Source organism: Parasteatoda tepidariorum, chromosome 11 (assembly GCF_982258835.1).
Source record: "Parasteatoda tepidariorum strain Cologne lab strain chromosome 11, Ptep-v5.0, whole genome shotgun sequence".
NCBI classification, from domain to species: Eukaryota; Metazoa; Arthropoda; class Arachnida; order Araneae; family Theridiidae; genus Parasteatoda; species Parasteatoda tepidariorum.
The window spans coordinates 21,498,479-21,517,270 of NC_141765.1; the positions used below are offsets into that span (position 1 = coordinate 21,498,479).

Consider the following 18,792-nt stretch of genomic DNA (forward strand, 5'->3'; position numbering starts at 1 on the left):
AAACTTTTTTATTATGACGCGGGCAATTAAGAGGGTTTCTATTCGACATATTCTTCACCTTTTTCTTCTTCAAAATACGGTAATTGAAAAACTAAGACGTTTAACTTCAAAATTTTCTTTCAAATATTAAGATCAATTTTTATTTTTATATATAATCTTTTTTATAGGCGTTTTTATGATAGCATTGCATTTTTAAAAGCATTTCTGATAGACTCGTATGGAAAAAGTTTTTCTTGAAAATATTTTTAGCATTAAAATTTTGTTTTAAGAATTAATAGGAAATTATTTTTTCTATTTCTCTTTTTTTTCCAACTTTACCACTTCAGTTTTTCATATTACGGTTACTCAGTTTTTTTCATTTATCTCAAATTTTATTAGTTTTTTTCTATTACCTCATACCAATAAAAAAGCTAAGTTTTGACTATTTTTCAATAATGACCAAACTTATTTATATATAAAACTATTTATACTTATTTATATATTCATAAATAATCATCAATAATATTTATTAAATGTTACTATTCAGCCAATCTTTTTGGCCGAATATTCGGCAACTTGGCCAAGTTACTATTCGTTACATCCATAATTATTACAAATGTTTGGATGCTAAAATATCTTCTTTGGGAATGAATTTAAAATAATAATAAAGACATAAAATAAAAAAATTGTTTTTTAAAATTGGTAGTATTCACGGCTTTTTTTTTCTTAATATTTAAAACGCTATTATATTATGAGAATGTTAAAATATATCATAATTCAAAATATTTTTGTGTTCAGATTTCAAAGATTTTGCCCTGTAGAGTAAATAAAAATCTTTATTTTATTTGACAAGCTTATAACACAAGTATGTGGGATTATATGAATATTACTGCTTTGAAATTTTTTTGAACATCATTTCAATATCCTTAAAAATTTACTAACTATTCATCTCATCCTCCCATTTCTAATAATAATAAAAAAATTACATACCCAAAATTTTTTGGAAATATATTAATTACATATTCGCCACTTTAAACATTACCAAATGTGTTTCGCATTTCTTTGTAATTTATTGTACATTTTAAGAATTTATTTTAGCTACTATTTTTAATATTTATTTAGTATTACTTAATAGCTTACTAGTTATTACTTATTAGTTACTATTTTTGATACTTATAACTCCCTACGTGAAACTCACTACGATCCACTATGTTAAAAATGTATGTACGATCCATTATGTTATTAATGTATAATCACTAATTTAATTATGTTATGATTGTGTGAAGGAATTTATAATTTATGTACTTGATTATATAAATTTTACATGAAAATTACTTTTAACGAATTGTTGAAAGAATGTATATCGTTTTTAAATTGCTTCTATCGTTGAACAAGGAAAAAAAGCTACAAAATCTTTATGCGTCTGAGAAAATGCCATTTTTAACAAAGCTGCATCTTATTTTTTGCTCAATAACTACACTTTGAAAATTATTTTTTATCATTTTTTTTGTAAATTATTTTGTTTAAATAGTGTTAGAGTGTGATTTAGTTTCATTAAAATTAAGAGTAAGATAAGCAGTGAAATTTGAATATATCTAGATATCTCTTAAGTGGAATCTATTAAAATCTGTCTCTTAAATTTTTCACGCAGTCAAAGGTAAAATATTAATTCACCGTAAGAATTTAAATGAAATTGTTATTTCGAAAGAAGTTGATTCCTAGCCTCATGGAGTGAAAAGTAGAGGAATAATAAGAGATTATATTTTTTCCGGAACAATTTAAATGTGTAGTTAAAATAAAAACATAAAATAGAGATATAGGTCGGTATAAGTTGTTTTCTTTTATTCCTTTACACTTTAAACATTTTTTATTAGTATAAGAGCATAATTAAAGCAATTTATTAATTCTGATATAACTCTTTAGAAATAGTTCTAATGATGATTGAATTATGATGAATAGAAATAGTTAGAATAATTTCATACAGCTTCAACTCACAATTAATTATGTCTTGATGATTTATTGATTTTTATTTGAGAAAATTCATGTCTCTCTTCTGATTTTTTTATGATTAAATAATGTGCCGCTAATTACGCTGTTACTCAATGAAAGTGCTTCTGTGCAGAATGAATTACTGTTTTAATAAATATAATTTAGATTGATTTCATAATGTGAATCACAAGGAGAGCCGATTAGTAATTTTATGTTCAACAAGACTTAATAAGAAAACTTAAAAAGTATAAAAGTTGTTCCATATATTATAATATAAAACACATGATGAAAAAAAATTATGCGAAGAAGCATAATTTTTCTTTCTTAGCGCAAGTGTCATCTTCACTTGTTTTAACTCAAACTCAAAATTTCACCTATTTTTGGATTTTAAATTAAAGAACCTCTTGACATTGATTTTAAATTTCGCTTGATTTTCGTTTCGGCAGTCTTTAAAGTGAGGTTTTTCTAGTATCTTCAAAAATGTTTTTAAGTAGCAATTTCTTTTTTATTTCGTTTGCCTATTAACTTTTCCTTCCTTCTTTTTTAAAAATTGACCCTTTTCCCGTTTTCTTTATTTTCCAATTTAATTTATAATTTAATTTCTAATTTCTCTTTATAAGCAAGAAAAGCCGTAATATAACTTTATATGTACATATATAGTTATGCTTTGCGTAATATCGGATTTAATTCAATTCAAAATTTAGTTGAGGAAACAATTGAAATATTCTTTTTATAAAATAAATTTATAGACTGAAATCTTTTAATAACACTATCTCAAATTAACCTCAAATACAAAGCATTTTTCAAAAAATGTAGGATTGTGGAAAATTATGATTTTTAATATTTACAGTAGTATTTCATATTTATAATAATATATTCCGTTTTAAAAGGGTTTGTTTTATCGTTATCTAATTAACATCCCAAACTTTACAATTGGTGAATTATGTTCACATACAAATATCAATACTCAAATAAATAATAATTGTTAAATTTACATATAAAAAAAGTAATAAATGCGTGCTTGCCAATATTTTTAAGATTTTTATGCACGTGATTAAGCTTTACAGTCTGGCATATATCAATGCTAAAAGTAAACGATAGTGGATCATTTAAAAATCATCTAGTCAGTTAAATAATTAATAATGATAATAATTGAATAAATATATGTAAATAAGTTATGTACTAAAAAACTCTGTATAATTTAACACGTTAGGTTTTTTTACCTATCTTTTTACTTTAATGTTTTTATTTTACCTTGACTATTAAGAATATTCTGTTAATAAAAGTTCATGACGTATAAATACTTCATAATATAAAAAGTACTATTAAATAATTTAAACAGCTAAACAACTAGTAGTGGTGAGTTCGTAAGTTAAGATTGTTTCATTTTGTTTAATAAATTTGACTTATTCTTTACAATATGACTTATATTGACTAATAATGACTTTATATTGACTATTATAATATGACTTAATTTTAATTATTGATTAAACAAAATTTGGTATGGTTTCATATCAAATTTTGATATGAAACTGAATAATTAAATAATGTGAATCACAAAGAAAGCTGATTAGTAATTTTATGTTCAACAAGACTTAATAAGAAAACTTTGAAAGTATAAAAGTTCTTCCATATATAATATAAAACACATGATGAAAAAAAAATTATGCGAAAAAGCATAATTTTTTGATAGTTAGGCTAGGTTTTTGTCAATTATTTATTAATTATTTATTATTTATATATTTTAGAAATTATTAATATTATTTATTTCTCGTATTCAATTAAATGCTACCCTCCTACTCCTCAATTATTTATAGAATTGTGTAGAAACATACCTTATTGCAAAGAAAATTCTTCTCATTTTTGCCATACTTCTCATTTTTTTCATTTATATTTATAGTTAGTCAAAATTTCATTTATAGTCACTATTAAAAAATGAAAGAGATTTTACTATCCTTATATGAAAGAAAAAATTACAATAAATTTATAATTAAGTTTTTGAATTAATACACAAAAAACTGGAGATACAAATTATGGAGACAAGATTTTAAATTTTCAGATTTTCAGTATGAGTAGGTAGGTAACTGCACTCAGCTTCAGAAAAAAAATTTAACTGCTATGTTTCTAAATTAATATTGCGTAATTTCTTAAGTAAATTATGGATTAGGGGAGAGGCAGCATGATACATTTTATTACAAAAGTTTATTACAGCAAATATAAAAGTAAGAACTATGCATAGGCAAATTACGAAATTAAAAAATAACTGTAATGAATCTATAAATTAAATAAATGTTTTACAGTATGTTGCCTTGTGGTTTTCGAGCAATGAAGTTGCAACAGAACTAGTGATTGGGTTTCTTCTTAAAGCACTACGTTTCCTTCTTTATTGCTGTAAAATGAATTTTAGCTATGAATTATGTTGCGAAATTCGACAAAAAAAGCATATATTTTCTTAAGCGTATTAAGATTCAGTTTGCTAAAAGAATTTTAGAAAAACCAAATTTCTTCACCGCATCTCCGTCATTAAGTAAATGATTCAATTACTGCTTGAGTATAAACTTTTGTAACTTGTAGACCCACATATATTATCAGTCTAAAAGTTTGTTAATTAAATATTCAATCAATATTCAATTCAATATTAAATTTTTCAATCAGTTGTTGGAAATTTTTTGCACTACTATAGGATGTGTTATTTTCTAGATGTGCGTCTTTTGCTTAAAAAACTAATTGCTTCCCCCCCTTTTTTTTAAATTTTTTTTTCTCTAGTACTATTTCATAACATCACAAACTTTTATATTGTTTCTTAATTTTGAAATCAATATTGTACTAAGAAAGAAATGATTTAAAAACTTATTTATTAATTGAAATAAAGAAAAATTTAAATATAAATAAAGGAATTCGATATTTGGATTTGATAAAAACTTATTTAAAATTATTTTCCAATTCTTAATTATCTTTAGCTCAATGATATAACTGTATAAAAAAGTTTTCTGAATCGATACATTTAATACTGAGATATAACCTGAAGAGCAGAACAAAAACCGACCTTCAAATCCTAACCACTCATGAGATTAAACTATTTCTGTCATCTTTGCCAAATTTGACCAACCCATCTATATTCGAACGTGCTGAATCCATTAAAAAATGTATGCCAATCCATAAAAAACACGCTTAGTGGATAATTATGTAACTTAGTTACTAGTTGGCACTAATTTTATTAGTAACTGTTCCACCACACGCTTCTTAAAATTATTTGAAAATTGAATAGCTGAAACTGTATACTTTCTGAGTTGGAATCAAATGTTTTCATTTCTGCTTTTGTATTTTATCTTTTCAAGGAATTCGCCGTTAAATTTGTTTTTTTGGTTTTATATAATTCAATAATATTTTATTAAACTTCTTATTATGTTGAGAAAAATTCCAGTTCAATTTTTATTAGAGTATATTTTCTTTAACTGTATTTTATGCTTACTCATTATTAGAATAGATAAGGTTTAGCCCTGGGTAGTTTTAACAAATATCCATTTTGCTGGCATCATAAAATTTAAAATACGCCATGAGGCTCTCATATAGCTATATTATTTTCTATCTTTTATTCTAACTTCCTTATTAATCTCAAAATAAAATAAAAAGTGAGTATATGTAATGAGTTTTTATGTGAGTCTAGTGATTATGTTTAGTACTGGTTATTAAGTTCTTAAATAGTTGAAAATTCAATTTTGAGTAACAGGGACCTTCAGCAAAATATTCATATCTGCTGCTATGTTACTTCTAGTAATATTTATAATAATGAGGCTGTGAATAGCGAAAATGGAGAAAAACAGCTTTGGGAGAGTTGAAAAATTTAGTTGGAAATTTGGAAATTTATGAATTATGGTTATGGCAAATGTTAAGAAATATAAGAATAAACTTTATCTTTCTACTTAATTTTTTTTTTCATTTCCTTAAAAAAAATTTCTGAAATTTTCATATTTTATGGATTCTCATATATTGTTATTATTTTCGGTATGTAGACAGATCAATATATATTTGCTTAAAATAATGGAAACTAACTATGCATTTTTCCCCATAGAAATTTTTCCTGCTATTTTTTCCCTCTGCGTTATCTAAATTATCTGCGTTATCTCTTAAAGACATAGCTTGTTTAATCTGAGTTTAGAAATCGAATTTTTGTGAATGTTAGTTGTTTTTCTTATATTCAAAATAATTTCATTTAAGTGGCACTTCAATAAATTTCAATTAATTAAGTAATAACGGTTCATTAAAATATAACTGAAGTTTACCTCAATACTTTCTTAAAGACATTTAGTTTATTTTTAGATTACTTTCTTATTAAGGAACTTTCAGAAAAGTTAAATATAATTTAAATAAATTATTAAATCCTCAAAAATGTTATTATATTTTACCGTTTTAAAATTATTATCATTTTACAAATTAAATGTTACAGAAATTGATGCATAGAATATAGAGTTTGATATTTTAAAGCTAAGATATATTTCTAAAATAGGAAATCTTTGAAGTTTTCTTACATTGCTTTTAAATAAAATGTTTTCATCGTTAGAATGTCTGTTTTTGGTTAGCTACTTTAAAAAATATTTTAACTATAAACTAAACAAGATTTCTTAACTGAAAATTATCTTTCAATCTTTTCAAGCATGTTTGTGTCATTTTAGTAAACTCTCCTTTGATCATTATATATAGCATGCTCTGTGTTTTGCTCGTTCGTATTTCTTCTCATTCTTTCTGTGTGCTATTAAATGTATTTTTAATATTCATTAGCTTCAATATTGTGCTTTTTATCTTAGCTTTTGTGTTTGTTCTGCATTTTTTGTTTATTTTAATTTTTCAAATCTATCATTTAAATTACATACCTGCCAACTTTTTATCTATTCGAGGAGGATTTTCCCAAGTGGTAGTAAAATCGAAGTTGAATTACAGTTAAATACAGAAAAATATTATTTAGTTTGTTAGATCTTGATATATATATATATATTAGTTTATTTATATGCATTGGTGATCAAAATCATTTGAAATTAAATTTATAAATCTGAGAAATAAACATAATGCATACATTTTACTACCATCTTAAGTATGAAAATAAAATCTTACGCAAAATGCGTAAAAGTTGGCAGCTATATTGTACTTGATCATAATAGGTGTGAAGATTTTTGATGTTCTTTTATTTTATTTTGCATTAGGAGTTTAGATGATGTAGAGCAAGCAAGTTATTTTTTTTATGTAAAGTAATAAATTATGTTGAAGAAATTAAATACATAGTTGCGTACGTTTTGCTATCAAGGTTGTGTTGTTCATTGTAATGTTTTCGTAAAATATTTTTCATAACTTTAGCAACCCAAACAGTATTTGAATTTATTTCAATTTCTTAGTATATATTTGCATTTCGTGTGTTACTATTTTGATTAAATTTTCGTCTAAGATTCAACCCATTTTGGTAAAATATAATATTACCAAACTAAATTATTGTTTTAATTGAACTTATAAATATTTTAATTATAAGTAAATACAGAATGGCTATAGACAAAATTGCTTATAAGTTTTTCAGCTTTTTAAAAATTTTCAATTATTCTTTTTTAAGTCGTGATATGAATTTCTTTATTGTTAAGTTCTTTAATGCTTAAATAATTTTTCCTTTATGTTATGTACTAACATCTTATTTTTATATAAATAATTTTTCTAAGATTTCGAAAAGTTTATTTAGTTTTATCTTTTGTATCTCTATCATCGAACAATTCATTGAATCCGTATCAGCACGTTTTGTGTCTACTAACTAAGTGACTAAGTCAATTATTAAAGTTTAAAAATTTTTTTTTAATAACGGCTGACACTGAACTTTCGTTCTTCGCCTTATAAGATGCCGGAAGTGTTGCTCATTTATCGTTACCCAGTGGGCACCTGTGAACCAAAGTCACGGAGGCGAGCAACATTACCCACGCCACACTGCTACAAATACCCGTTCATAGGGTGGGCCACATTTATACATTCACTCATCAGAAGACAACAGAGAGAGAAACATCCATGCCCAGACCGGGATTTGAACCCGCAGCCATTGGCTTCGCAGTCAGGCACGCTAACCACTCGGCTACCTGGCCGGCTAGCTTTAATTTATAAGCTTAAATCAGTTTGAATAATTATTTACGCATGCATTTTTAATTGATTCCTATACTTGATACTTAGTCATTATTTAAAGTTTTTTGATTTCATAATTAAATATTATACTGAACTTGCAAAAGTCAATAAATTTCAGAGTAATGTTAAACGGCAGAACTTTTTAGGCAGAAACTTTTTTTTTCAAAATAAACTATCAATATATTTTTAGTCCTTAAATTATCATTTCTTCAATAATAGAATATTTCAGTAGAGTAAATGTAAAGTCGCTTATTCTTACAAATGTATATATATATCTATATAAAAATCATTCATAATTGTATAGCTTTGCTTTTTAAAATAAATCTATCTATTCAATTGCTTTCCTTTCAATTTCAAAGAGCATGGAAGTTATCCTAAGGTTCTAAATATTAATCATACTCAGTTAAATATTTAATAGTTTTTGAAGCATTTTATTAATTGTATTAATTTTCATAGCTAGCTATATATAGCAAATAGCTTTCTCATATAGCTAGCCTCATAGCTAGCCTCATATAGCAAATAGCTTTCATAGCTATTTGCTATATGAGGTTAATTTGGTTTTTGTACTTTAGGTATTACCTTAAAGTTGTTAAAACTATTTCATTTATTCACCAAATTTTGTAGATTAATTATAGAATTTTTTTATAATGAAAGCGATATCATACAAGATTTGATTACTGAAAGAGGTTAAAAAATTTTTAGCACTTCTGTTTAATTAATGAAAATAGATCTTTCATTTATTCAGTTCATTCAAAAATTAAGTTTGCCTACATAGTCCTAAAAGTTTTCAGAAAAACTTTGGATTAATTTCTCAGTTAGCTCAAACAAATTCATAATAAAAAAGCAAAAAAATCAAGTTTTATGTTATATTTAGTTTCTATAAGTTACATACTTCTTAACTTTAAAATCATTTCATTCTTTAATAAAAATAAAAATTTTGCTAGTAAGCTTAAATCATGAAGAGAAAAAAAATCTTGTTTTGTATGAGTAGAAATGAAAGCTTTCGATCCTCTTTTTTTTTTCAAATACTAAATTAAGGGACAATGATTGAATGCGCAACAGTAATTATTTGTAGTTAATTGAAATAGTAATATAATACTTTTATAAATTTTTTAAAGCCTTAGACTTATTTATTTTATTCTGTATGCTTATGAAGAAAAAAAAAATTTTTTTGAATTTTGATCTCATGTTTTTAATTTTAATACTTTTTAAATTTTCATATGAATTGTTTCAGACGGAACAAAACAATATTTTAGTTAAATTTTCTTAAATAATAATTAATTTGTTGGGAAATTCTATTTGTCTTTTCAGGTTGTTATTAATATTTATGATTGTCTAATTGTTTTCGGCCTAAATAATAGTAAGCTAACTTTTGGCCGAATTTTAAAAGCACCTCTGTTTATAAATAATTCAATTAAATAGATATATTTAAATGCTTAATATATTATATAAATGCTTATATATTATTTTAATAAAATTTTTTGTTAAATATATTGTAACTCATGCTCTTTATTTTCTCTTTTAATTTATTGGTTGTTTTGTTTTACAAATTTCAATTTACCTTCCTTTATCTCTTTTGCTTTATTTTGCTCAAAAGGGTAATGATGATGCTGAGCTTGAATTTATAAAATTTAGGAATAAGATCAGTTCTTCGCTCAGTCCTGTTAACTAAACTGAAAATTTTCATGTGAAAGAAATTTCCTGATAATTAATCTAAAAATATTTAATGGTCTATATTTTTATATCATTCAAAGGCGTAGCTATTTTATCTTGATGTTTAAATTTTTTTGCATGTATATTCAATAATGTAGATAGCTTTTGGCACAGCTTATGTATTTTTATTCATTGCTAAATCCTTTTATTCAATGCTTGTCGTTTGAAATTTATGTGACATATTATTTTGTATTTTATCTATTTTTATGTATTCATTTTTATTTTATCATTAATAAACTTTTAATCATTCTACACAAAATGTTCATCACAAGCTAAAACATTTAAGGAATTTTATATTAATATATTTTTTAAAAGATATAAGATATCTACTTCAAGGATTTTGTTAATGTGTATGTATACTGAAATAATCTTTTTTGTCTAAAATATATTAAAGCTAATCTTGCTAAAAATGTGTATGCTAATGTTATTTAAATCTCCTTTTTAATATATGAAAGGCTTCAACTATATCCGTTATTTTTTTAGCTAATTATTTAAACTGCTTAATTTTATAATCTGTTTGAAACAATTGCCAAAAATGGTAAAATTAATATTTAAATGTAATTCGTTACTTAATTCTGTTGTAGAACTTATAAGTTCAGTTTCTTAATGCTTATCTTTAGCTCGAATATTTTTTTTTAAATAAAAATTTGTTTTCTATCATTTATAAGTTTGTCTGATATTTAATGTATACCTACACATTAAAAAAAATCCTATTTTTTTATTTCTATGTATTTATTTCCTTGTTCATTATGTATGCTATATTTAACCTTTTTATTTAAACCTATATTGTCCACAAGCAGCATGATTTTTGCATTTGTTGTAATCCTTGTTTTTAGTTTTGGGTTGTCCTGGTAGTGATTTTGTGTTCTTTTGTTTTCTCTTACCCTTGCAGAAGGAGGCTCCTTTTCCCGAATGTTACTGGATCGGCAACCCACCTCTTCTTCCTCCTGCCCTTCCACGTCCACAGGTAGGACAAATACCCTAATCTAAGATTAAGAAACAAGTAGTTTTAGAATATTCAAATGAAATTAGTATATCTTAATATTGACCAAAACTTAATCACACAAAGAAAATAAAAAGTTCACTGTTTCTGACTATGGATACTTTTACAGAAATAATAGATATTATTCCGTAGCAAAACTGTCTTTTAAAATTATGTTTCTTCATATTTCTTTTTTAATTAATTTTAAGGTTGTTTATATTCAAAGCTTGAATCTTTGTCTTAAATACCAATGACTGTTTGCAATAATACTTTTATTGAATCGTTTAAAAGAGTTAAAAAGCTTTACCATTATGTAATGCTATGGTTGACAATCATACTTAAATTAAAACTTTATCAGTCCTTAAATTCTCAGTAATTTAAGTCTATTTCTCCTTCTATCAAATACATATTTCCAATCAAATCTTTATATTTATTATTTTATCCTGTGTGCTTATCTATCTATCTCTATTTATATATATATATTTGTGCAGGATTTTAAGCGTTTGATATATTTACATAATTTTGTATAATGCTATAAGATATTCAAGTGATTATATGCTATCCCGTATAGAATTACATTTAGAAGTTTTTCTATTTGTATTTCTCGTATTAAATGTATACTGAATGTGTGGCTGCGTATATTATTATTTGGCTAATTAATCAAAATGTACTCAAAGATTCATTCCAGTTTCCTATTTCACTCTTATTTTAAATATATAGTTGGGTATATGTCAGTTTGTGCTGCTGCAAATCTTGTTCACTTGAGCTAATCATGAGAATATGCTGACTCATTCCCATATGGCTCAAGTCCAGCTTTATTTCCAGAATAATCACAATTCTTACTCTTTATGTTTCTATGGAATAATAATGAACACTTTTTTTTATTTCCCTCTATTCTCTCAAACTAATTACAGTGTAAATACGTTTTTAAAAGATGATTTTAGGAAACAATATTTCTGAATAGACGACTGAATTTTCAAAGATATCAATAATAACAATGACTTATTACATATTATGCTAAATTTCCTTCAGAACCCATTAATGTTCTCAAAAATTGTACAGAACTTTTTTAAGTACTTATTTCCTTATTTCTTTTAAATTTAATTAATCAAGTGTTTGGCTGATAATTAAAACTTTTTAAGCCTGAAAAGTCAAGACTAGGTTTTAAGAAAGGATTACGTTGTATTACATTAAAAAAAATTTCAAATAGAACAAAGCAAAGTTTCGTTAATTTTACTTTTCGTATCAGTCTACAAAATATTGCAAAACTGTAATAAATAATAAAAAATGATGAATTAATGAACTAATTCAACCTATTCGAGTTAGAAGTAAATCATTATTATTATTATCAACTATGATAAAGAGCAAATAGTGAATGGTTTACTGAAATATGATGATGTATAGCGAACATATATATGACACATATACATGATATATAGTGTGATATGCAGCGATTGAAAATTTTTTACTTTTAACAATTATCAATAATTTTAAATGTTTGCTCGAAACTGTCAAATATATTTGAACGAAATAAGAAAAATAGAAAAGCTTTAACAGTTGTTACAACTAATAAAATTGATACACGTTCTAAACATTACTTAAACGGTTGCAAAAAGTTTGTCTTAAAAATGATTATATTACTTCATCCATGTGTATTATTTTAATAAATAAAGGAATATATTAAAGAATAGTTTAAGAATAATTTAACTTTATTTTGAAAATATATATATAATGTTTTGTGGATGTAAAAGGCTATCTAATAACTGCTGGAACATTTCCCACAAAGTAACAAGTAAAACAATTAAGTGCAATTTGCTATACAACCTCTTTTTTTTTTCTTCATAAAAAAACATTTTTTTTTTTTTAACTCTAACAAATACTACTTTAAAATTTTTGAGTTTCATTAAATGATTGTGCTAGTACATCGTTAAATATTTTTCTGCAATTTATCTAATAAATTGGGAGTGTACGAAATGAAGCAAAGCAATTTCTCCATTTTGTCCTTATAATTTTTATTATACTCTACGCCTATATGTAGGAGAGATTGGAATAAATAAGATTTCTTTTTCAGAAAATGCTGTATCAAAAATAGGTTGCATGTAATTAGATTAATATGTTATGTTGATAGGTATATTACTATGGGTACTCATACTCTCCCGTTAAGCATATCGTAAATGAAATGAACTCTGTCAAAGTTTCGCTATGCTTTTTGATAGAGGCATGGGGAAGGTATTTATTGATGATGTGGCGTGGTCGCCGTCTCCTTTCAACGAGGGGGTGCGAGAGGAAAACAAATCAATGCCACCCAACCTTGACCTTGAGTGGAAGGATCAATTAAAAGGAAGCTTTTGAGATATTCATGAGAAGTGAGCGGGAGCGCGGAAAAATTGAGCTTGCTTTCTCCGCTTTTCAGAATGCTCGCTCATTTGAAATCGATGCTTTTTGTTCTAAACATGCCTTTTTTTAGATTATAAGAAGCTTTTAAAAGGTGTAAAAGTTTTTATTATTACCATTTAAGATTAATTTTATATATTTTTTTATAATTTTATTTATTTTATATATATCATTTTATATGTATCATTTTATGATTATTTTATATGTATTATTTTATGATTATTTTACATGTATTATTTTATGATTATTTTATATGTATTATTTTATGTGTATTATTTTACTTTATGTGTATTATTTTATGTATATAATTTAAGTGTTTATCAAATATCACCATGAAAATATTTCAAAATATATTTTTTTCAATCTCTTCTCCTTTTGAGTTATTTTACCTTTCAATTAAAGATGCTGTATTAAATTTAGTTTTGAGGAATTAAGAAACGGCTTCTCCTATTATAATTGCTATATTACTGTTATTGTTAAAATGAAAAAAAAATTGGTCAGGAAATAAGTGTAGACACTACTAAGTTAGATAGTTAGGAGTAATTTGAAGGGACGAATCATGCTCCTCCTTCCTAATTTTACTCTATAGTGTTTTTTTAAATGTAATTAAAAATCTAAAAAAAAATTTAAGTAATTTTAAACTTAGTTAAAATTAATTTTAAAATCAAAATTTTTTCATCTTGTCTTATTAATATAAAGTTAATTTCGCGTTAAATTTAAGGAGTTTTTACATTATTTTTTTTGGAAAATGTTTCGAATTGATTTATCAAACAGTAAAAATTATTTCTACTTATTAAACTAAAAATTTTTCTAAACATCCAATATTTTCTAATTTTTTTCTGAAAATCATTTTTCGAAAAGATTTCAAAGTTTAGTTAGTATTCGTATTTTACCATGTTATCATTATTGCTTTTCTCTTAAACGTATCAGAATTTTATTGTTAACACCGTATTAGATGCACAAAAATTGTAATTCCAATAGCAGTTTATAAAAGTTTTGCTAATATTTTCATTGTGATAACATAACTATAGCATCAAATAATATGGTATTTATAAACTTAATGTTAACGAAACATTATTTTTTTAATATTCTTTATGATTTTAATGCATTAAATCAAACAGATAATATTGCTATTTTTCTTTAAAAAGTGTTATATTTTTGTAGCAGCTCGCTACCTTACCACAATTTTTTTTAAGAGCTAAGTAGTTTATGTACAAGTGAAAACGCATATTGCATCATTTAATATAGGATACAATATATTTCAGATGCAACTACAGTGTCAATCAATACAGATATCAATAGATCAATATTCAGATGCAATACAGAGCCAGGTTAGTGTATAAAGATTTTTGTTTTTAGACTTAAGGAGTTAATTGCTCCAATTACAATGCAGGAAGACATTTATTTTATACTTTTGTCTTATAGCACTTTAACGTTGCTTTAAATAAAGTTTCATTTTTCTACATTGTTTAATAAGAATTTGAGGACATCATCTTCTTAAAAAAAATCTACGTTATATTATATTATTTTCAAAATCTTTCATCTCGTTGAAAATGGAAATACTGTTTCTGAGGCCTTCAATTTAATCCTTCAGTAGAAAAAAGAAGAAGAAACAGAGTTTTTTAGATATTTTTATTTAATTACAAATACATTAAATGAGTGTAAGTTTACAAAATTATAAAAAAAATATACTACTTTTAGCCACCTGTCTTTATAAAATAAGTGTAAAAAAAACTAGATCAAATTGAGGTTTTGATTGGTTGTGAAATATTCTTTTTCACTAATTTATTTTACTTTTTTTTATTTTTAAGTTTTTCATATTTTCTTTTTTTTATGAGTCTTCGATTAATTGTTATTTTTATATTGATATTCTCAAATGATATAAAGAATATTAATGTACTGAAAAACATCATCTTCTGAAAAAGAATATTAATGTACTGAAAACATCATCTTCTTAAAAAAAATCTACGTTATATTACATTATTTTCAAAATCTTTCATCTCGTTGAAAATGGAAATACTGTTTCTGAGGCCTTCAATTTAATCCTTCAGTAGAAAAAAGAAGAAGAAACAGCTTTTTTTAGATATTTTTATTTAATTACAAATACATTAAATGAGTGTAAGTTTACAAAATTATAAAAAAAAAAATACTACTTTTAGCCACCTGTCTTTATAAAATAAGTGTAAAAAAAAACTAGATCAAATTGAGGTTTTGATTGGTTGTGAAATATTCCTTTTCACTAATTTATTTTACTTTTTTTTATTTTTAAGTTTTTCATATTTTCTTTTTTTTATGAGTCTTCGATTAATTGTTATTTTTCTATTGATATTCTCAAATGATATAAGGAATATTAATGTACTGAAAAAAAAGGCAAAGAGTTATTTTAATTTTTAGGCCAAGAAAGACAAATGTCACAAGCTAAGAATTTTTGATTTTGAATATGGAATCATGCAAGAGAAATTATTTGTTTGAATAATCATGCAAAATTTTACTGCAAGAAAGAAATAGTTTTTTATCTTCCATTTTGATTTATCGATTGAATTATTTTTCTTAATTTATCATAAAATTGCCCCCTGATTCTTTAAAAATTTCACATTTCAACAGTTAAGATATTTTCTACTTTTTTTTAAAAGTCTTATTATATGCATTTAAACTAAACAATATTATTGTATAACGAAACAAAAAATATTGGGAATCATCTACTTGATACAACTCAAATTGTAAAGCTCTCTAAGCATTGAAGGTTTCTTTTTTCTTACACAATTTTAACTACCGTCAAAATATGTTATCGAAAATATTTTATTAGTGCTTTTTTAAAATGTAATGATTTTTTTCGTAAGCGACTTATTCTATTCTAAACAAAGCTTGAAAACAAGATAAATAAGAGGTATCGATCTGTTACTAGGAAAACACGATGTAGGAAAAGCGCGTCATTTGGTATTTTTATATGTTTTCATTACTGTTCAATTCTGCATTAGTATACAACATTCTTTTTTTATTGAAGATATCCGTTAAGCTATCGCATTCTGAATCGCATTATGCTTTTATTTATCAAGATTTTAAATTAATATAATTTTTTTCTTTTAAATATAATTACTGTTTTTGTGGTAATAATGTTTTAATGTACTATGCACTTTCTGATTCAAAATTTAAAAAAGAAAGAAAAAAACCTTGACGTATATGTCAGTTTAGGCGCACAGCTCTTTATAAACAAGGGACAGTGCACAAGGTTTAAACCAAATTATAGGATAATTTAGAGGAAGTACAGTTAAACAGTAATAGTAAAGTCCATTGATTTTTTTCGTAGTTTTTTATTTTTAAGATAAAATTTTTATGTGTTATATTTAAAAGAAATTTTATTCAAAAAATTATTACGTTCTTTCCCCCCCCCCCCTGGTTTTGTGTGTTCTTTGAAGAGAAAAAATACACCGTTTATTGTTCTACCCTGCTTTTTAGTAATGCAGCAGCATTAGTTGCGAAACACAGTTTTTAAAATAACATTTTCAAAAATTTTGCTGGATGTAGAGAAAACATTTCCTTTCCATGTTCATCTAATTTTGGTTACTATTTTTCTTATGTCTTTTCAGAGTGGTTTTTTTTTTTTTTTTTTTTTTTTTTTTTTTTTTTTTTTTTTGTGTTTTTATTTTTCTAGCTAATCAAGGGCCATTCATTCTAATTTAATAACTTTTCAATTAACAACATCTGTTTTTACATAAGTATTCTATCGTTTCTTTTTTTGCTTGTTACAAAAATAAAATCTTTAAAATTTCTATTTTTGACAACAAAAAAAAGGGAAAGAAAGAAATTAAAAAACGCACCAGGCAAATGAAATTTTAAAACATACATTGGATAAAATTTGATTTCTTTTTCTTTTTAATGTTTTTCGGGTGTGGTAGCTTAGAAAATGCTGTTGTAATAATTTTTTATCTATTGAGCGTTTAGTTGTTATAATTGTCAATAAAATAAAGCATCAATTCTACATTTAGCCTTAACTGCATTCATATAGTGAATATGTAGATTTGAAGGTAAGCTGTCAAAATTTGTTTATCTTAAAGTTATCATCCTTTTTCTTTTTCTAGTTTTTTTGAAACAAACAAATAAATATTAACTCTTAAAACGAAATAATATATTTTTCGTGTTTTATAGAGACAGTGTTTTAACAAAATTCTTCTAATACTCAAAAATGAATGTTTGAAAAAAAATTTCTAAAGGTATTCGCTCTTAATAAATTAAATTAACGCATCAAACAAATATTTACTTTTGAAATATTTTTCCTTAAAAATGAATTCATTAAATTAAATTATAAAAATTAAATTGATAAATAATAATTATGTATTTTGTCTTTTTTTAAGTATAAAATTATAATCGAGTAACTAATAATATTTAACTCCATCGTGTCTGAAATTAAAACTACTAATTTAAAAATAAATTTCTTTGAATCAAATTTTCCTTCTCTTAGACATTTGTTTATGCATTCATTTTTCCTCAAAAATGGAATAATTTTAGTTCGCTCTCCTTTTACTCCCGTTTTGAGAATCCCTGAAATAATTTTACATCCATCACTAAGTGAGCTTCCTAGAAGTACCATTGCACTAAAGGGGTTCATTTTCGAAACTGCATTCCATGGAATAAAACGGGGAAAAGAAATACCCCCTTCCCTTGAAATAGAAGATTCCACGTTCTATAGCTGAGTCAGATGTGTTGCTAGGCAACCGGACCCACCCAGGCTCCGACTAGTAACTATCTGGTAGGTGTAGGTTTTGAGAGTCCTCGTGAGCTTCTTATAATTTCTCGACGTAATTACGCAAACATAAGTCTTGGGAATGACATTTAAAGAAAAGGATGGAAGGAGAGATCTAGGGAAGACATATTCTCAGTTTTCACATTCCCGAACTAGATAAATTTAATCCTAGGAAGCCTAGATTTTGAAATTTTCTGCGTTCATATTATTAATTCGCTTTTATTTATCTGGGGAAAATATTACAAAGAAAAAATACTTAATATTTATTCTCTTATGTAGTAACTTAATTACTTCGAACCAAAATAATATTTTGTTTTAACTTATTTCAACATTTACTCATGTTTTTATGTTACTGTTTATGTATTTAACTTTTATTTTTTAAGAAAATTTATTATTTTTTTAAAATTATTAATTACTGTTCGAAATTAACGAATTTTTTTTTTAGTTATAATGTCATTCGTTTTTTTATTACAATTCGGGAAAGTTTTGATTATAAAACATTTATTTTTCTTTTTATCCTACTACACTTTAATTATTAATTATTTTAAAATTTAATTTTTTATATTATGAATACAATTTCTTAGAGAATGTTGATTATAAAGAAAAAAAGACTTAATTTTTATTCTCTTTTGTAGTTAATTGCCTAGAACCGAAATAATATTTTGTTTAAACTTATTTCAACATTTTTACTCATGTCTGTATGCAACTGTTAATGTACCATACTTTTATTTTTTAAGAAAATTTATGATTAAAATTATTAATTATTATTTGAAATTAATGAAATTTTCTAATTATATTGTCATTCGTTTTTTTAAATTTCAATTCTTGAAAGTTTTCATTATAAAAC

At 24.5% G+C, this 18,792-nt stretch overlaps 1 protein-coding gene across 4 annotated transcripts in view; it reads left to right on the forward strand.

Moving 5' to 3' along the window:
- LOC107437115 (uncharacterized) overlaps positions 1 to 18,792 on the forward strand; it is an 89,104-nt gene that overhangs the window by 13,197 nt on the left and 57,115 nt on the right. For all 4 annotated transcript variants that reach the window (XM_016049013.5, XM_071187813.2, XM_071187812.2 and 1 more), the window contains exons 2-3: positions 10,721 to 10,795; positions 14,470 to 14,535. In XM_016049013.5, the coding sequence (XP_015904499.1) occupies positions 10,721 to 10,795; positions 14,470 to 14,535 (141 nt within the window). The remainder of the gene's footprint in view (positions 1 to 10,720; positions 10,796 to 14,469; positions 14,536 to 18,792) is intronic.